General features: G+C 37.5%; 1 protein-coding gene across 2 annotated transcripts in view; it reads right to left on the reverse strand.

Moving 5' to 3' along the window:
* The window catches only part of grm8b (glutamate receptor, metabotropic 8b), a 212384-nt gene extending 196411 nt beyond the window's left edge, over nucleotides 1–15973 (reverse strand). The window contains exons 1-2 of one of the 2 annotated variants that reach the window (XM_030137259.1): nucleotides 15650–15973; nucleotides 8798–9603 (exon numbers count right to left, since the gene is read on the reverse strand). In XM_030137259.1, coding sequence (XP_029993119.1) covers nucleotides 8798–9430 — 633 coding nt within the window. In that variant the 5' untranslated portion in view covers nucleotides 9431–9603; nucleotides 15650–15973. Of the gene's footprint in view, nucleotides 1–8797; nucleotides 9604–15355 lie in introns of both variants that reach the window. The other variant, XM_030137260.1, reaches the window with a different exon arrangement.
* Nucleotides 15974–22090: the final 6117 nt, after the last annotated feature.

The raw sequence follows: 22090 nt of genomic DNA on the forward strand, positions 1-22090 counted from the left end.
ATTTAAATGAGAAATTCACCTCCTTAATTTATCTGTTAATTAACCTTATAAAACCACATTAACTACAATGGTGGTCATTATTCAGTGATAAACAGAGGGGAATGAAATAGCTGCTTAATGCAGCAGAGCGGACGATAAAAATATGACACACCAGGGGCACAAAAAACAGGATGATAAAAAAATGATGCAGCACAGATGACTTAAGCATGACGGAGAACAGGCAGTAATGTAGCGACAGAGAGAGTTAAAATGTGACACAGGATGACACGTAGGAGTTTAAATAGAATGAGTAAAAACATAACAAAAATGTGATGCATCAGAGAAGGAATCAGAAAGGTTGGAGTCAGACTGTGTGATTCTGTGTGAAAATGCCTTCTAAATATACTGAGATGGAGGATCTGACCTCTGACACCTCCACTGAAGCTTGAGTGAAATCAAAACAAATTAAATATTGAACTTTTACCAGCAAATGTAAGGTTTATTGTGAGGGTACCACTTAAAGAAATGTCACAAGGTGGAGCATACAGAAAAGTGAACAAACTACAACAAGCAAGAAACACAATGTGCTCGCACTTGAAAACCCTCGGCCTGACTTAAGAAAATCTTCATAATATTGACTGTCACTGTTATGCTGTTTTGCAATATGTAAAATATTTGAGACTGTGAATTGGTTTGTGTAATAGATGTATAAAGGAATTAAAAGTTGATCTAAAACAGTACATACAGTGGTAAAGAATGAATGTAAATGAACTAGAGCTCAACCAATGTGGGATTTTTGGGGCCGATACCGATATTGGGGGCTAAAAACGCCGATATCCAATATCGGCCTATATCTGATATTGGCCGATAACTGATATATTGGCCGATATATGAAATAAGAACACGGATCTACACAGGATATAACAATCTTATATTAGATAATTGTGGACAGGTGGATAAACAGTTGCATAAATCTTTGTTTATCTCACACATAATTTACACAACTTCGAAACGCAAACTATGCAATCACAAAAATAATTAGAGCCAAAAATATGACTTGCCACAAAATTATGCTTTACCTCACAAATTAAAAAAAAAAAAAAAAGACAAAACCCTGTGGCCCGTGTGGCCGAGGGTAAAAAGTATTTTACTAAATATAGGATTTGAGTCAAATCTTTTTTTTCTTTTTCTTTTTTTTAAATGCCTTTCGAGACCTTTTCTCCTGCAGATATGCTGAATATTAGCTGTGTGTGGGTGTTGTTTGATCAGATTTGATTGACAACAAAACAAAACAACAACAAAAAAACACAACAAAACTGTTAGATTCTGACAAAAAAAAAGCCTGCTGTGGCTGATTTGTGCACAGATTATTGGCATGATGTCTGATATTAGAAGTGCATGAAAAAACACACATTGTGTTTTTAGTATAAATTGCATAGTTTTATCAGCCTTGCAGTGAACTGGTGATCTGTTCAGGCTGTACACTGCTTTTTTGCCAAATGTCAGCTTGTATGGGCTACAACTCCCCTGTGACAATTAAGAAGCTACAGAAAATCAATGAATGAATGACTGAATGAATATGCAGTTCTTAAATGTGGACAACTACCTCCTTGTGGTTGCATGCCACCAAGTCCAGTTGCATTCACATCTATTTATGCTCAGATATTCCAGTGTGTGTGGTGAAAATGTTGAAGAAATGTAAGAAAAAACGTTATTGGCAGAAAATGATCATTTACTCTATATAATAATAATAAAAATCCTACTCAGTCATCATTTAAAATCCCGTAGAAGTGTACAGAGACATTGCCTGCTGCTTCTATTTACTGCAAGTTTTTCTTTTTTGGTTATGTTTTGTTTGGGTCCTTTCTAGGCATGGACTTTTAGTGCAGTGTCTTTGTACCTCCAGCCAGTAAGAGCAACGTACAGGGATTTAGCAATTCTGTTTGCATTGCAGTGTAATTAATCCCTGCACACTGACTTGCAGAAAATGCATGTTGTAAACCAGCACAGAGGTATTCAGGCTTCTCAGAGGAAACATGCACTTCGGCTGCTTTTATTTATAACCTTCTATACTTTAGAACAAAACTGCTGTGAAACAATAAGAAAATAACTGTTTTGTTTTGAATTTTATCACCTTTTTTCAAGTATTACTTCCCATTCTACTCGTTAACATAGTGTTGATTGAGGGTTTAAAGACAAGACAGAAATGTTACATAATTTACCTTTAACTATATCTCAAGACAAAGTACTGATGTAGTCGCGGAAAAAATTATTAGACCATCAAAAGTCAACAAAAACGATGGTTATGCAATCAAGTACTAACTCCTGTGTGTGCATCATGTGACTAAAACAGACAGAAAAGAAGTCATAATGTAATGAGAATAAAGTCGTAGTTTTAAAAAACTCACTATTTAACGAAAATAATGTCGCACATTTATGACATTAAAGTCATAACATTTCGAGATTAAAGCCATAATATTATGAGAACACAAACAGGTGGGAAAAATATCATAATTTACGAGAATAAAGTTGTACCCACTGATCACATAATGGAGAACTTGGAACATTTTGTGAGGTTATACTTTCATTTGGGGTTCGTCCGGTCCAACAGAAGTGAAAGTTGTTGCTTGTGACCGGAAACTCTGTCAAATTTACAGTCAAGGAAGAAATTATTAGACCATCAAAAGTCAACAAAAACAATGGTTATGCAATCAAGTACTAACTCCTGTGTGTATCATGTGACTAAAACAGACAGAAAAGAAAACATGGAATGCCTAAAAGCACTGTTTTTATCAGTACAATGCCATACATATTGATGTAAGAACTGAAGTGATTTTGGTTATTATCAAGAAAACATGGAAAATGGATAGATATCAGCTCTGAAATTAAACTCTTTTGAGCTGTTTTTGTTGTCATCATTATATTTGTCCAAATAAATGTACCTTTAATTGTACCAGGCATTAAAATGAACAAAAAATTGAAGAAAACAAGGGTGGTCTAATATTTTTTTCTGCGCCTTTGTATTATTCCTGTTTATAATTACCAGTGAGAAACATACTGACTTCCCTTGAAGCCTGTTTTCACAAAAATTCCTTCAACACCTTCATGAGATACTGTGTAGATGAGACAAATTTACAGATGGACAACCTGAACACATAATGCCTCAGGCCACGGCTTTCATCAGCACAGGGGTGTAAAAAAGAAAAAAAGTCCTGCTCACAGCCTCATTCATTGTAGTAACATTTATGTTTTGGTCTGTTACACCTTCTTCAGATGATCACACACGATTTCTAACTTGGTGAGTTCAATCATTCTGAGAATTCCCATTTGTCACATTTTACTCATCCCCATAAATGTGTTTACTCCTGAACATCCTGAATCCAGCAGTCTGTCCGTCCTGAATGCAGCTGACAGAGGCGACAGCGCTGGTAGGCAGTGGTAGGGTGAGGAAACCTCTGCATCAGCACAATCCAAGTCCCTCCTCCTCTCCTTCTTCACCCTGGAGGCATCTCAGGCTAATTTTAGATAAGTGATGTTGTTGGGCCTTTCTGTCCTCATTAAGCTGCCCGTTCTCTCTCATGAATCATCTTTGATTTAACGCAGTGGATATTTCTGTTTGCTGCCATCACATACAGTTGTTCTGAGCGGGAAACAGCTGGATGTGAAGATATATGTCTGAATGCATCATAAGGTTGGACCCAGGACAGATCACCAAGGCCAAGAAAGTGAGGGTGAGCAGATGTGATGAGATTGGAAAGTAGAAAGGAGGAGGTAAAGACTATATACAATTAGTGAAAATTGGCAAACAAATTTTTCTCCTGTTTGGGATATGTCACTTTTATTTATTTATTATTATAATTATTCTAAATACTCAACTCTTACATCTCACTTGTATGTATGTATGTATGTATGGGAGCAACGGAGTTCACAGAATTTCCTTTGGGGTTAATAAAGTACATATCTATCTATCTATCTATGTATCTATCTAATCTATCTAATCTATCTATCTAGTCACATACTGTACACCCACAGGTTTTAAAACTTTTTGTCATTGGACAATATGAAGATTTACTGAAACAGATTGAGACTTTGTCAAAACCAAAAACTAACCAAGAATTAAGCCATATGTTACCATGAAAATATTAGAAATAAAAACTGTAATAATCCCAGTCCATTCCAAAAAAAATTGCCTGGCTAGGGGTGGATAATTCCACTAGATGCAGTAACTGTCCCAAATTCTAGTCAGTAGGAACATGGTAAAATGCAGAATTAATCTGTGCAAAAGCTGCCAGAAGAGACACTTACACGGCACTGAAAAAAAAATCTAATTATTGTGTTAGTGTAACTAAAACGGGATTTAAAAAATTTTGCACTCTTTATAAAACTTTCTAATTTGCACTATTTAAAAAAATCTGACTATTTGCACGACAATAATATATACATAAACATATATTTTTGTAGATTGTATTCCTGTATATGTCCACTCACTGTATAAATACTTCAATTTGCACTTTCTGTACATTTTACAAAGTAAAACCCACTGTAAATAATATATACATAAACATATATTTCTAATAGTCCAGATCCACACATCCACTCACTGTATTAAAAACTCCACTTTGCACTCTGTACATATAACATTATAAATCCACTGTAAATCTCAACCCACTGTTGTCTTTGTCTCTAGTGGACTGTTTGTCTATATTATGTCTAGGTCCACATGTTGTCTGGGTTCATGTCGAAATCGTATGTTGTGAGCGATGTAAAAACCGAAGCCAAATTCCTTGTATGTGTTCACATACTTGGCCAATAAAGCTGATTCTGATTCTGATAAAAGTACATTTAAACATGTTAGCCTCGACTGAAATGGAAGTTTTAATAGTCGGACTAATACACCCAGATAATATGAATGAAAGCCGATCACATCCTGCATGTAAACGAACTAGTCAGACTGGAACTGGATGAGGTGTTTGTGAGGCGCCCTATAGTCTGAAGGCCTGTTAGTCAGAAAAGGGTTAGGGTTAGATTCATCAACTAAATCCAAACTAATTTTCTGACTAAAGGGGCTTCTGACTGTAACATGGGCACTGAAATCCTTTTGCCTCCACTACAGCTGGTGTAGATTTGACTCTTTCAGCTTACTAACCTACGCTGTGACCAACTGCAACAATAGTCAGTAGTGAGCTAGCAAGTTAGAAATCCAAAGGAAAGCTGGTACGACAAAATAGACAATGTTGCAAATTTGTACATAGCGTACTGTTTGTCCGTGCTACTGTTTGTGCAGATTAGATACCTGCTGCAAATCGATTACATTCCCATGCATGTAGACTGGGACAAGCTGTGCATGTAAACGTACTGATTATTTACAGAATGGCCTGTAATTTGGCATCCATACTGAATTACCACCTAGAAGGAGGAGATGACATGCTGTCTTGTGGAAAGGGCCATGTGACAGGGTTAGAACAAGTCATGGAAGGAAATGCATCACTCAAAAGACCCAATTATGTGGCGAATGTGGGTGTCTGCTTCATTGTTTCCAAAAGTCTCTTGTCTGTCCACATTTACATCAAAACAGCAGAATTTGAATAAAGTAAATTCTAGATATCATAAACACTGAAGTACTGTGGACATTGGCTGTAAATAGGGATGCACCGATACGAGTATCGGGCATCGGCTCCGATGCTCAGTGTGTGTGCTCGTATTCGTACTCGTAAAAGTAATCCGATACAAATGCACCGATACCACTTACGGCCGTGTGACATTCACAGTTCAGTGCAGCAGGTACGTGGCGGTGGAATAATGTGTGGGGAGTGTGGAGATTTTTCAAAATAAATGACGGTGATAAAAGTAACGCTGACTGCAAGTAACGTTACACAGACAGATACGGACGCAGTGTTCTGTCCGTCCTCTGCGTACATTCCATCCATTTTCCAGGTGCTGGCGGATGTGTACCCACACAGAGAATACCACTGAGAGTACGGAGCAGTGCGGACCGTGCCGCCAGTGGAAGTGAAAACGAAACTTATGACTCATTTCTCTTTTCTCTACCTGCTGAAGCTAAGCTTTAAACCTTACCAGAGAAAACACTGCAATATTACTTGCACATTAGTGTTACCTCTATCGTCTCCATGTTTATTACTGACTTTCTTCTTCTTCTCAAAAAACTTTACTCTTCTTCGTGGTATTTGTCCAGTATGGTTAATTCAGAGCGGTGCCCCCTGGTGGATTAATTGAAAAATACTCATTCCAACACATTAAATGTCAGTAGCAGCTCTTTTTTCCAGTCAGACTAATGACAACGACAATAAAGCACATTTACAAAAGGAGCTAAGAACTGGAATGGGATTATTAAGTACTCGTATTAGTACTCGGTATCGGCAAGTACTCAAATGTAAGTACTCATATTCATACTCGGTCTGGAAAAAAGTGGTATTGGTGGATCCCTATTTCAGATATTTAAAAAAGGCTGTGAAAACATCATTAGTGTTTCAAATAAAGAACTCTGAAGTTCTGCCAAAGATGCCAATGTATTGAATGGTAGAAATATGAAGTGAGTTTGTTCAGACTGGTGGTTTAATGGACAGTCTCCCATGGTGAGGAAAACCAACACCAGGGGGCTTTTGACAAAAACGTCAGAAAGTGATGAGATGAGATAAAATCCGCTAAGAAACAACTTCTAGAGTCAAAGAAAGTGACAAAATGATAAAAGCTAGAATCACTGCTGTTGTTTTCACCACTGAATACAGCTCTAAATGAAAAGAATGGAGTTTGATGCTGAAATCACAGCGTTTCTTCGACACAGGTCAGTTTGATGATGAGGCTTATGAAGGTATAAAGTGATTCTGTGATGCTATTATCTATAACTCGCTATGTGTTGGTCCATGGTTCAGACTAAACTGTGACAGTTCTGACCCTGTTTGGAAGAATCCAAACAGATCTTTCGTGCAGCTGCTAACACAAACTGTACAGATCTGTGGTTTTACTGCGGCTGTTTTTGACTGACCATCCAAATATCCAGATATGAGTTTTGGTTCAAAGAAGAAAACTTGATGATACCATAAAACAGATGTGTGTGAAGAATCAGCTTTATACTTTATTCAGTGAGTGATACAGTCTGGAATGTCAATATTACACAGAACCCCTTTAAAATGAAACTGCATCGGTGCGGACACTGGACTTAGAGGCTTGAAAGATTTGTTGTGTAATACTGGAGAGAAAAAACTTTTATAATCACCATCATTTTCAAACTGTGGTCACATGACTGTACAGCAAAGTCAAAGAGCTTTTTTTTATAATATGTCAGTCATCTAATAGAGGAGATGGTTCCTCCGATTGAATGTCCATCAGAGGAAATATTACAACACCTGATCCTCCACAGATAGACATAAACTAGCCACCTCAAATACAGACTTCCTGTGTAAGCACAAAGATTTGTCCTCTGTGTCCTTACAGGCTCACCTTTAGAGTCATAGACATATGCCTCAGACACACAACAAAGGCTGATTTTCAATCCCAAAGACAAACACCAATTTTCTTCAACACACAGTAGTATACAGAACAATGACAATGGGGAATTTTTCACCCTTGTTTTTGACTAAATTAACAGAAATCAATCTTTTAGGTGCAAATGAGGAAACACCTTGGAACATCATGTTTGTAGGATGCTATGCCTAGAGGGATTTGTGTTATTTTACTGAGGAGTCAGCCAAGGGATTCAAGCCAGCTTTGGCATATCTACACACACACATATACTGTGTATCACTGTGAGTTCTACACATATTGACTGTGGTTTCTAATGCATGTTTTGCATTTGTGTTGAAGGTAATATCTAATATTTGCTGGTGCATGTTTTCATTTGTGTGTTGAATTTTGATGTGGAAATCACAGTCTGAATTTGGACACACCTATTGGTGATCCCAACTAAAACACAAACAAACAAACATTTTTCAATACTTTACTAAGAGACATGGCAACTATGAGACATGTATCTCACAGATGGACACAAGAAGAAACATAAAGGTCTGTTAGTTTGTACATCAGTGACCTCAGATGGCTGTTTCTCTATTTATATTAACTGTGACAAGCGCGTTGACCCCTGGGAATCCACGAGCTCTAGAAGCAGTAGAGTTGATAAAATGGGGAGCTGAGTTACACTTACTGGTGTAACACACAGATTAGGAACAAATATAATTTCCAGTAGCACATGAAGGCAGCATAAGACTTTTACACAGGACTGAACATGATGGTTTATTGTGACCCACTACCGTCCTTTGTCTGGATCCGATACCGCTGAACTCCTGTCTATCTGATCGGAGTCTGTCACCGTGTTACAGCGAGGAGGGGTGGTCCGGAGGGGGACCTTAACAGGCTGGGTCTAACCGGGGACATGTGGGGTGGAACCAGGCCACAGTAAGAACCAGACTGACCTTGTTAGTGTGTGATCACAGCCGGACCCAGTTCTCCTGCCGTTTCCTGGTGATTCCGTTGATCTGGATCCAGCCCATTGTAATTTTGTAGTTGTAATTTTAAAAACAACTAATAAATCCAAAATTATTGGTCGTATCAATAAGCTATTTTTGCCTGTCTGATCCTTGACCCAAAATACATAAGTACTGCAAAAGGCAAAGGCTCGCTCTGTCCAGTTTTTCAGTTATAAAGCAGACACACAAACACACACGCACATACGCAGAGGCCACATGGCTTTTATAATATAGATGGGAACACCGAACACAAATCACAGTTAAAACATGTCACTGTGACACATCAGCATCTTCCAAAGAACCTGCCTTAACACTAGACAGACACAACACTCCCTTACCTTGAATAGTCGCAGGATGTTGGCCACCATGATGGACACGGAGCTGGCTGATGCCCCAATGACCCCCACCACCTTATCCGGTTTGGCAAAGATAGGTGGTTCACCATTGGCACAGCGGACATCTGAACCATCCCTCTCAATGAGCGCCTGAACGAAGGTGAGCGACTGCTCCAGGGCGTAAGTGTCCCGTGAACAGGTATCGAGGATTCGTGCTCCAAGAGTCACATTGGGCAGCAGCTCAGGGTCCTTGTTGATGAGGTCGATGGCAAACAGCATGGCCTCCAGCCGATGGATGCCCTTTTCCTTCTTCAGCTCACCGCAGGGCACGCCCCTCTCACCACGGGCATGCACAGGGAACAAACCACCCAGGATGATGTCACCATCCAGCCGGATGGAGTGGGCATACTCCTGCTGGGACTGAGAGTCTGTTAATATGGAGGTTTTCTGGGAGGCAGAGCAGAGCAGCCAGCAGCTCTCCAGCATCAGCAGAGACAAGAGACAGCCGTGGGCGAATGGGGGAATCCAACCCTTCGCCATGTTTTTATGTATCGAGCTGCAGGGAAAGAGCGGCGATGCGATCACACAGTCAGCAGGCAGGTGGGGATGTGGCGAGAACGGGACGAGCCAGAACATGGAGTCCTTGTCACCTAGGCCAGCGTGGACCACTGTGGGTCGTCCCACCTACCAGCACCGACCCAGGGGGTTTCCTGCAGATTGGATTCCTGTTTCAGACATACCTGTCTCAGGTAGCAGACGGGCAGAACTTCAGGGTCTTTGCAGCTCCAGTTTCACATTCTCCCAGAAACCTGATGGAGAAAAAAAAGAACAAAAGAGAAACATGATCCATAACGAGGTGCTGAGAGATAACAAAGAGATTTAAATTACAAAATAAATGAGAACATAAAACACATGAGATAAAACTCTAAACCTGATTTCTTGATGGTAATGTTTCCTAGTCTGTCTGGGCCATGGGTGAATTGAAGCAACAGTTTGTCTTGCAGTATTCTCTGTTACTGACCACCAATATGTCAGGACAGTACAAATAAACTTTACAGTAATTTTGAAACTTTTAATTTTGGATTAAATATTGCTGATTGTGTTTTTGGAGTTGTCGATCTGTGTTAAAAGTTCAGAGGTACTTATCGATCCTGTTGCTCCACTACAGTAAATGTCTGAATGCTTTTCGTGCCACCTCCATTTGTTCAGTTTCAGACATCGATACTGAGCAGAGTCCAGCAGAAACCAATTCAACTGGACACATAAAATACCAGTGACATATACTAACATCTACTAACAACCTGAAAGCTCTAAATATTCATACAAATCAACAAACGTGTAAAATAAATGAAACATCAACAGCAGAACGGAGCTGTATCGTAACCTTACGTACTTCACTTACACACCTGTGCTATCCACTGTAGTTTCCTTAGTAATCAATCCTCCTCAGTCCTCACAAACATGTAATTTGTGTTTAGCTTGAAAAGTGAGTGACCAGCAGTCGCAGCACTGACAGAAATTTTCGTAATTAGTTGACAAGCTTTGCAGAGTTCACTGTAGGTAGGTGTCAATGCTGAATGATCCATTATGAGCACTTTCTAAAGACCTAAATCACAACTCCCAGGGCACAGTGGTTGTGAAGGTGAAGAAAGTGCCATGCAAAACATACTAAATTATTCACTACACTGTAAAAAATATCTGTAATTTCCACAGTAAAAAAAAATCCAGTAGTTTCTTGTTCTAACAATTCACAAGGTGTAACTCTATTTTGCAAAGCATTATAGGTAAAAATAATATTTACGGTAACTTCAAGCATTTGTTCACAGTATTACATTGTAAAATTACAGGATGGTTGTGTTTTCACTTAGTCCTGACTGTAAAGCATACAAATTACAATTACACACTAGTCACTTTGCCCTTGGACATCTGCGCATAACTTTACCGATATTTACTAAATGTTGAAAAAACAGAAGTGCGTAATGCCGGTTTTTCCATTAAATCACAAATGCGATGATTCGTTTATTTATTATCACGAGATGGCATGAGAAGTCATTCCATGAACATGGCAACGAATGTAATTATGGTATTGATTTACAGATATATTCATTATTACTATATATTACCCCTCTATCTCATACTAAATTAAAAAATTATTGGGTTTCCTGGTGTGTCCACATATACTGCAACATGTTTCTTCTTCTTCGCTTGTTGTAACATACGTCATCCTGTTTTTTAATTCACCTGACTGTAGTTGCGAAAAAAATGTCTTTCCATTGTAGTTTTGTGTGAGATACCACTTTTTTTCTAATCGAAAAACGAGACTTTTGGTGAAATTGTAATTTTTCCATTAGGTAAATTTTTATGCGCAAGTTATATTCGCGCAATTTCAGGGTCAATGGAAAGCGACTACTGTTAGTATTAGAAGGCACAAAAGAGGACATGAAGGCGGACATGGGGGGGGGGGGGGGGGGGGGGTGAGTCCGACATCCATCCATTCAGTAAAGTGGAAGGAAAACATTATTAGCCCACAAAATTAAAATGTGATTCAAGGAGTAACTTAATGAAATATAATGTAGTGAGTCACACTGATCTTGTTATGGGGAAGGTTTGTACCGAGTCACGTGACTCGTTCTGTTTACAGTTTCACTGGGTCACGTGCACTACGTTGTAAGTTGTAAATAAGCGTTAAAAGATAGTTGCTGTTCTGTGTTCTGTAGTTATAGCTCATGTTGTACCTGTTGGGGAGAGTAGCAGAGCTAACTGGGTGGAGGGAATATTTCAGCTGGTCACCATAACTGAATGGTCTGTGTTGCCATAGAGTCTGTGCTGTTTTATGTAATGTGGTGCGAAAAAAAGTAAAATTAACTTCCTTCTTGTAATTATATGGAGTAACGGGACCCAAGAAGTGCGTCTAGAGTGCACTGTTATTGCAAATGTTAGCTAGTGGAAAACTGGTTAAGTTAAGCTAACACTACCTGCATGCACTCCGTTAGCACCTTTAGCATCGAACTGGAGCAGTCAAAACTAAAAAAACTAAAATATTGTTTCTAATGTAAAACAACAATACAATGCTGTAATTTATACACAGCAAAAACCGGTAAAAAAGTATCCAGTTATATACTCTAATTATTTTTACAGTCATTAGCAAACAATTTTACAGAACTTTATTGGCAACTTTTTTGCCTGGTATTTACTGTAAGAAATGTACAAGAAATGTGTTAGTGTGGTTTCTTCTACAAACCTGTATTCTCCACATTGTGTTTCTTGTGTTTGTATTACAGCACCTACTTAAAGTTTTCCATTGATGCACCTGCAGGCTGCTGGCATTTGGGGGGGTTTGATTTGGGTCACTTCATGTGCTACTTGAATGGTACTAAATCAGAGGCCAGAGTTTAGTTCAGTCACATCAGGGCCCCTGCTATAAATGCAACCACTGTTGCCTGTGCTGAGGTATGAAAACTGTAACTTTTATTAAGCACATAAACCAGTGTTTTTCAACCTTGGGGTCAGGACCCCACATGGGGTCGCCTGAAATTTCTAGTTATTGATTAAAAAAAAAAAAAAAAAAAAAAAATTACTAATAAAAAATATATGGTGAGTTGAGAGAGACAATCACAATCCATTAAAGACATGACAAACTGTGAAGCTGAACCTGAAGCACTGTGGTACTGTTTATCTGTCAAATGTTCATTGTGGTCAGTTTCAGATGCTGCAGCTCTTTCATAATTCATAGTTTGAGTTCTTGTTTGTTCAGTATTAGTTGTCAGCCTTGTAAATCCAAGCTGGACTGACTGTACATATCCTGACCAAGGAAAATCAAATTCTCACTTTGTGCAGTAATCTACACCTGGTTTTTCTGCCTCCGTCCATAATAATATACATTATATAGACTAAATGGTGTCTAAAATTAACATTTATTTGGAACACAGTAGAGCAAACTATTACATGATCAAAAACAAATTAATTTTAGCAAAAAAAAAAAGTCTCTGTTTTGAATGTCTGGGGTCACCAGAAATTTGTGATGTTAAAATGGGGTCCTGGGCCAAAAAAGGTTGGAAACCACTGACATAAACTTTAATATCATTTTCTTTCAGCTGGCTGTATATGTGGAGTCCTAAAAGCTGCTGTTTGGAGGAAGTCAACCAGAAATATCCATTAGCTTTATCTGACTTAGCTCATTACTAATTGTTGTTTGATTAAGCAGCTAAAGGTTTTTCAGTTCACTTGTGAGCTAACTCAGTGTCAGAACAAACAAGACCTAAGTCATTTGGAATGATTTGCATATAAATAATGCACTTTAAAGCTGCAGAGTTATAACTATGTGTAAATGTGAAGATTCAACCCAACACATCCGTGTGCTTTTCATAGAGCACTGTTGCACGTAAAGTCGGACTAATTTTGTTTTCAGACACATTTAGACAGATTTTCTATTTATGCACATCAGTAATCACCTTTGACCAGGTACATGATTACAAACGGAGTCCCAGTTACACTTTATCTATCCCAAATACATCACATAGTCACAATCATCACATAAGAGGAGGTATATAAAAGTGTATATATTTTTTATGACCCAATTTGGTCATAAAAAATAATTTGTTGAATGGATAAAGTTTAATTGTATCAGAGGCTTAAACTTACCAAAACGGAATCATTTCCTTGTAATACCTGAGCCTGACGGTTTACTTTGAGGTGAAAAGACTGACATTCATAACTGACAGAACATCTGGATGTGGAGGCACAAATGGAAGCTTTATCAAAAACGCTCGATTAAGTACACTGTAAAAAAAATCCTGCTGTTTTTACGGGAAAAAAACTGGCAGCTGTGGTTTCCAGAACAAGACTGTAAAAAACACATCCAACTGTAAACATATTTACGGAGTAACATGTAGATTTAACATTTTAAACATGTAGATTTAACACTGGATTTAAATGGTAAATGGACTGCACTTATTTAGCACATTTTCTCCACCTTCATGGTGTCCAAAGCACTTTCCAAAACCACCAGGTCCAACTGGGAGCAATTTAGAGTTAAGTGTCTTCCACGGACACTTTGACACATGAACAGTCGGAGCCAGGATTTCGAACCACCAACCCTTTGATTATTGGATGAGCCGCTCTACCAACCCTACCAACCCATTCATTTACAAATTTAAAATGCTAAATTGTCAAATGTTTACTTTTTCATAACTTTTTTTATTTAATTTTTTTTTTTAAAAAAAAGCAGATACACCGTTATTTCAACAATAAAACAGAAATACATCATTTCTACATACAAATCTGGTTTTGTTCACATACTCTTCCTGTAAAAACTACAGCTATATTTGATTTAATCATTAACACAATTTTTTTTTCAAATAAACAACTTTGCATTGTATTGTCACTTAGTTTTTTTTTTTTATGTTGCAATTTTACAACTTTTTGGTGTTAATTCTACAGTCATTTTTACAGTGTACAAAACTGTTAAACTTTTTTTTTTTTTTTTCAAAATTATCTATTGAGTACAGTCTCAGGTTAGCCGCAGATAAAGTAAGTGTGTCCGGTGAAGGCGCATGATGGGAGGTTATGTGTCCGTGGGGAGTCCACAGACGGGTCGGGGACCACAGCTGTAAATGTCAGAGCCTGTGATTGGTGGGTGATCTGATGACAGCAGATTCCACAGTGAATAAAGTCACGGTCATCTCTGATCGGACGCCCCAGGAGAAATATCACACATTTCCCCTGAATTTCTCCCTGTTCTTTCCACTTCTTTGCTTTCTTTAATCATCCCTCCTTCTGTCTTAATCGTCCATCTCACACATTTAGGAGTAGATGCTCAAACAGCCCTGAATGCACTCTGTATTCCTGACTTGCTTTTTCAAGGCACATCCCAACATCACTAGTCTAGAAAACCAAAAAAAAAAAAAAAAAAAAAAACTCCACTTGCATACGCGCACGCACCTTTTTCATAAACCACACACATATTACTATTATTATTCAGCAGAACGCACACACACCCAATACTGCAAATCGATCACGGCTACACACGCGTACACACACACACACACACACACGAGCCCAAAGCCAATAGTTTCACATTTGCGTTTCCGCCTGGTGCATACATCTGAAATATACACGTGAAACACACACACACACAGGAAACATTTACGCGCGCGTTTGGATGCGTAATGGCTCTGGTTTGTTTTCTTGAATGCATTCTGTGAAGACGCACAAACACAACTGCATTCCAGTAGAAAGAAAACTGAAAAAGCACCTACAACTGTTTCAGATGAACCTACACTGATTGATTTCACTGGTGGATTAACACGACAAAAATCTAGGGCGTCAAACTGAGTGCTCAAATAGACCCCCCACCGCAAAAAATAAATAAATAAATAAAGAAAAATAGTAACAATAATAATAAAACAGACAAAAAAAAACAAAAAAAAAACGCGATGTTTCCTAATAGCCCCCCCGATGTTTCCTAATAGCCCCCCGCCCCCCGCCCCCCCCCCCAGCCTCCATCAGCTGTTGATTTACTGATCACTGACTAAGCTGTGAAAGTGTATATTTTTTGGGTACCTTTCCCTCCGTGGCAGGAGCAGGTGTTTCTGGTAGTGTCACAGGTCACGCAGATGTTTTCTGTCTCCAGCTGTTTCTCACCTCACAAACATTTTAGGATAAATTCCTCAGCGTGGACCCGGCTCGGCCCCACAGCCACAGCATCCATCCACCACTAAGACACAATCCAAATCCACTTTTTCTTTTTCTTTGTTTTTTTTTTTCCTCCTTCCTGCAGTTACAGAGCAGCTAATTATCCCCAAAGTGCTGCAGAAAATTCCTCCAAACTGTAGGTGTCTTTCTGCTGTCGCTCACCTGCGGGTGTTGGGTCGAATCCCCGTCCCTCCGCCTCAGATAAAGCACCAGAGTCCGTGGGTTTGTCTTCATAGAAATTAGACCTGGTTCTTCTCAGATCTGTGTGTGTGCCCGGTCACCACAGAACACGCATGTTCACACCAAAGTCACGGACGCGCGATTCTTTTCGCATCTCTCTGATGCGGTGCGCGTGGAGCGGCGCGACGCGGTTGTCCTGCGTCACCAGAGGCGCGCGAGGATCTCCGCCTCATCCCACTAGTGGAGTTCACACAGATGAGAGTGTGGGGGTCTCATCAAACCCAGAACAGCGTGTTAGTCTGGGTGACCACTAAATGACAAATAGGATACATAAGGATCCAGAGTGTCAGACTGTGTGTGTGTGTGTGTGTGTGTGTGTGTGTGTGTGTGTGTGTGTGTGTGTGTGTGTGTGTGTGTGTGTGTGTGTGTGTGTGTGTGTGTGTTTGCGGCTCATGCACTCAAAGATGAAGTTAATGAGCTTCAGGATGTTCACAGACCAACTCTTCAGGAGCAGGGGTAGAGGACGGACGCCCCCTAGTGGAAAAAAAAAAATAGTATACCATAAGCCTCTGCCTGAACACAGACTGTGGGTGTGTGTTTCATTCAAGCTTTATTAACCCTTTCATGCATGAATTATAAAAACCTTAGTGAATATTTTTTTTCTTGAGTTTTTTTATTCCTCCATACACATGAATCAAAACAATGCGATCAATTTATTTTTCATGGAGTTACAAAAATGTCAGTACATTTAGTTTTTGAAGTAAAGAAACGTGTGTTTAAAACCCAATATCAGAAAGTACCAAAGAGGATTAGGGCCACTGGAAAAAAATACAATAAAAACTAAGGTCCAATATGTGTTTCTAATTATTATTATGAGAAAAAAGAAGTCAGAATTCTGAGGAAAAAAAGCAGAATTCTGAGATTAAAGTCAGAATTCGGAGAAAAAAGTCAGAATTCGGAGAAAAAAGTTAGAATTCCGAGATTAACATCAAAATTCTGAGTTTAAAGTCAGGATTCTGAGAAAAAAGCAGAATTCTGAGATTAAAGTCAGAATTTGGAGAAAAAAGTGAGAATTCAGAAAAAATAATTCTGAGATTAACATCAAAATTCTGAGTTTAAAGTCAGAATTCTGAGAAAAAAGCAGAATTCTGAGTGTAAAGTCAGAATTCTGCGTTAAAGTAAGAATTCTGAGGAAAAAAAGTCAGAATTCTGAGATTAAAGTCCAGTGGCCCTAATCCTATTCTGTAAGAAAGTAATATGAAAACAATGACGTAAAAACATTTTTAATGCTGCAAATCTGATGTTTTCTCACATTTTAACATATTCTAGTCCTAGTTATTACTCACATCATGGAAATAACATGCAAAAAAAAAAACTTTGTGTCTAACAAATAACAGGTGATTTACACTCAAACACGTTAGTGCAGATCAGGTTTATGAAGAACAGCACAGTGACAGTAATGGTCTGAATATCAGTGTATGGGATGGTGCGTAAACAGCCACTGTGTTGGCTGATGTGGAACTAAACCAACAAAACCCATGAATATACAAGAGAACAGCTGGAGAAGAACTGTCCACTGTAGTGAACACTATGCATGAAAGGGTTAAAGACACAAAAACTAGGTCCATAGGATAAGAAAAAAACCAAAAAACATACACAATAAAAAAGAAAAGAAATAGCATAAATCCATATGTTACTTTCACATAAAGGCTCGATTGCCGGTGAAACCACATTTTAGTTGAAAACCTTCCAGAACTAATCCTGGCTTGTACAACTGAGTTTGATCATTTTGTAACTCTGTACATGTATGAATAAATAAAATATGCCGTATAGCAGCTGCACAGCATCGAACACCACTATCCACAAACATCTGACTGGCGCTGTAATGTCTTGGAACCCTCAGCAATATTCTCATCGAGTCATTATAAGCAACCAATAGTTGGTGCGTTTAACAACCTGTGTAGTGGTTTTACCTTAAAACTAATAAAGACCCAGTGCTACAGTACTTTGATGGCAGCTCCAAAAATTTTTTTTCTCTATATTTAACTTTGCTTTAGTGATTTATCACCATTTATTATGACATTATCCTCTGTATTTTGTGTTCAATCAGTGAAAATCAGGTATTTTCCTATATTTAATTTATTAATCATATGAATGGTCATAAAAGCTCAGATTAAAGTTATTATATCCAAAACAGAGAAAACTGAATAAAAAGTGAATTTTTCAGCAAAATCTATCATTAATTGAACATAAACCAAGTGTCTCCATCTACTGTCATTGATCAAACTCCACGGGTTTTACTGGTGAATCAGTGTTGTAGAGGATGACGGTGTTTCCACGGTAACTGCGGAGCCTCTATATGTCCAAATGGGTCATATCTGATGACCATGAAAAGATGACAAACTGTATTTTACACACATTATTTACATGTATTTATAGGATTAGTGGTTCAGATGTTATTACACATTTTAGATCAGTATACGGTTTGGGTCATCAGTAGTTGTTTGGGTCTTTGTGTTAAAACCAATAAAGACGCACATAACAGTTTGTGTTTGCATATACTTAATAATAAGAGCACAAGAACATCAGCAAAGAGATGTAATCATTGCAGTTCAAAGGTCCACAGTGACAAAACACAGTGTTTCCAAAAGTAAGATGAATACCTTCTCTGAGAATCGGTGTAGTTATTGTCATTATACTTGGGTCAGTTCCTCACAATTAGTCATGAAGGGATTATGTTATTCCACTCACAAAAAGTACTTTCTGTTAAAGCTTTTCTAGAATGAAACTCTACATCCATACAGTTTATTTAAAGCTTATTTAAAGAAAGGGTTAATTAAAGCAGATCTTTTTCCACTCTCTTTTGCGTTTTCTTTGTGCCCCTGGTCTATGCTGATACGTCTGTAGACATCTTACTGTAGTCTTATTTTTACATGTAAGTGACACATTATTTATGTATGCAGTGCATATTTTCTTTATGTGTGCTCTGCTTCTGCATGTTTTCACTAGCATGTTACATGCAGTATCTTCTGTGTTAAATGTTTCAGTACTTGATAACGTAGTATAAAGGAGTTATGAATAATGTTTTTTATTATAATATCATTATTCTGTATTCTTTTTTATTATTTTTCCTGCATATGTATAAATGATCTACATAACTTTGTAATTAAATTTTTTATTCCTGTTCTGCAACTACAGATGAAAAATAGCCTTTTGGCATAGTCGGGTACATTTTCAGCAATGTTTATTAATGTGCACTGTCCCTGTTAAATAAACCAATGAAATGAATAAACAGGCATAGGGCGTGTTTATCTTAGGAGTTTGAGCACGATTCTAAATGCATCATTAAATGCCACCTGAAGCTTTTTCATTTTTGCCTAACTAATTGCACCATAACTGGGTTGTATGGTGGACTATACAGAACCTAAAAAGGGCTCAGATCTGTACAGATAATGGAACATATAAAGGTCTGATCGAGCGGTAACACATGGACACATTTTGTGCTCAACAGTCTCTGTCATATAAGCAGAATAACTTATATGCATATATTAAACATATTTGAGTACACTGTAAAAAAAAAAAAAAAAATCCTGTTGTTTTTACAGGAAAAAACTACAGCTGTGGTTTCCAGAACAATACTGTAAAAAACACATCCAACTGTAAACATATTTATGGAGTAACATGTAGATTTAACGTTTTAAACATGTAGATTTAACATTGGATTTAAATGGTAAATGGACTGCACTTATTTAGCACATTTTCTACACCTTCATGGTGTCCAAAGCACTTTTCAAAATCACCAAGTCCAAATGGGACCAGTTTAGGGTTCAGTGTCTTCCACGGACACTTTAACATATGGACAGTCGGAACCAGGATTCGAACCACCAACCCTTTGGTTATTGGACGAGATGCTCTACCAGCTCTACCATCCCATTCATTTACAAATTTAAAATGTTACATTGTTAAATGTTTACTTTTTTACAACTTTTTTTATTTAATTAAAAAAAACAAACAAACAAACAAATAGGCCGTTATTTCAACATTATGGTTTTGCAATTTAAACAGCACCACATTGTTCTTCAATTTGAAGTTTTATTTTCTAAAAACAATAGAAATACATAATTTCTACATACAAATCTGGTTTTGTTCACATAGTCTTCCTGTAAGAACTACAGCTATATTTGATTTAATCGTTAACACAAAAATCTTTTCAAATAACCAACTTTGCTGTGTATTGTCACTTGCAGTTTTTTATGTTGCAATTTTACAACTTTTTGGTGTTAATTCTACAGTCATTTTTTGCAGTGTATGTATTTATAAGCACTTTAACATTACGTACAACAAAATTTGGGGAGATAAGATTTGTTGGTGAAAAATGTCAAATTACTGCTTGGTAACACGTGGACTTGAAATGGACATCAATTTTTGAAGCTTTATGTAAACATTCAAAACATTCGGTTGTCGACAGAAATTGATATCAAATAGGACAAAACCTTTTAGATATTTTATCCAACTATGCTGAGAATTAGTTTTGGAGAAAAATATTGAAAAGTCTCTGTTTTATTGACATGAGAATGTGGTAACACGTGGACAGGCTGCCATAGTAACACGTGGACGACTCTTTACCATTGTATGCATCACCCAAAATGTAGCAAAAGATCATTACTTTCTGAAAATTTCACTCAAATATCTGAATTATAAGTAACTTGAATTTTTTTTTTTTTTTTTTAATTTTGTGGTAACACATGAACAGGGCTTTTTAAGCAACTCACGAATGTTCTAACTTGTAAATATCAATAATATTCACAAAATAATGAAAATCTAATACTTGAAACTTAATCATCTATATAATATAATGAATACATTTTCAAACTTTTTAGATATAATTTTTAGCAACAAATTGGAGCTACATGTTTTATGTCTGAGGCATGGCTATGGTGTAAAAAGTACAATTGGGAAAATTGGTTGTAACTTATTTTCTACTAGCAGTATTTTAAAAAGGATAACAGTTCCATAAAATAGAGACCTCTAGCTAAAAAATCAGCCCACTTGATAAATGATATGTGCAAACTTTTTCATGTTGGTGTTCACTTTTGCTTGATGGGACCCATATATGTACATACTGTAACACGAGCTGTATGTGTATTACCAGCAAATACAATGGTGATTCACATACAGCTGGAAAAAACACAACAACAAATAAACATGCTAGAAATTAAAACAATATGCATATTTGTCAGTGTTTAATGCTATAGCAAAATTTTTTTGGAGGTAGAAGACTTTGTCATTCAAAGTAGCTGAAATTAACTCAGCTTTAAACATCTACACCCAAACATCTACAAATGAAACACACCAATTCATGTAGTTGGGAAGTGTCCATATAGCCCCCCCCCCCCCCCCCCCCCCCCACACACACACACACACACACACACAACCTTTATTTAAGTGACACCAAGTGACATGGAACCTTATGTACAATGATATACAATATTCATCATAATGTGGGGAACGGGAGGGGGTTGGGGTTAGGATCTAAGGCATTGTAATGTACTAATGCAGGGGTGTCAAACTCATTTTAGTTCAAGGGCCACATTCAGCTACATTTGATCTGCAGTGGGCCGAACCAGTAAAATAATAACATAATAGTATATAAATAATGTCAACTCCAAACTTTTCTCTATGTTTTAGAGCGAAAAATGTAAATTTACATTATGAAAAGGTTTACATCTACAAACTATCCTTTCAAAAGATGTGAATAACATGAACAAACTGAAAAAATAAGTGTAATTTTAACAATATTCTGCCTCAGTTTATTATTTACACATGTACATTACAACCTACAGATCACAGTGGATCTACAAATACATAAAATATTTAAAAACAGGCAGAATATTGGTGAAGTTGCACTTAAGATGTTTCAAAATGTTCATATTTGTTCAGGTTATTCAGATTTTTTTGTGAAATTATATTTTGTTTTAGTGTAAATACATGAAAATATTTACATTTACAAAGAGAAAAATTTGGAGTTGTCATTATTTATATGTTATTATGATAGTATTTTACTGGTCTGACCCACTTGAGATTGAATTGGTCTGAATGTGGAACCGGAAATAAAAGGATTGTTCATATCTTAGTGTAATTTTTGTATTTCACAAATTCATCCCAAGGGCCAGACTGGACCCTTTGGTGGGCCGGATTTGGCCCCTGGGCCGCATGTTTGACACCTGTGTACTAATGGGAAAAAAAGTATGACTGACCATGTAGTGTAAACCAGTGTCCTGTCTTGGTTGTGTAAGTGTTTTGTGTGTATGTGGCGTGAATGTTGTGATGTGGGCTTCTCAAAAAGTCAGGGGTATGACCAAAGCTAATCATTAAGTAACTGAAACTAAGTGAGCAGAAGAGACAGGAAAAAGATGGGAGGAA

The sequence above is a fragment of the Sphaeramia orbicularis genome, chromosome 6 (assembly GCF_902148855.1).
Source record: "Sphaeramia orbicularis chromosome 6, fSphaOr1.1, whole genome shotgun sequence".
NCBI lineage: Eukaryota > Metazoa > Chordata > Actinopteri > Kurtiformes > Apogonidae > Sphaeramia > Sphaeramia orbicularis.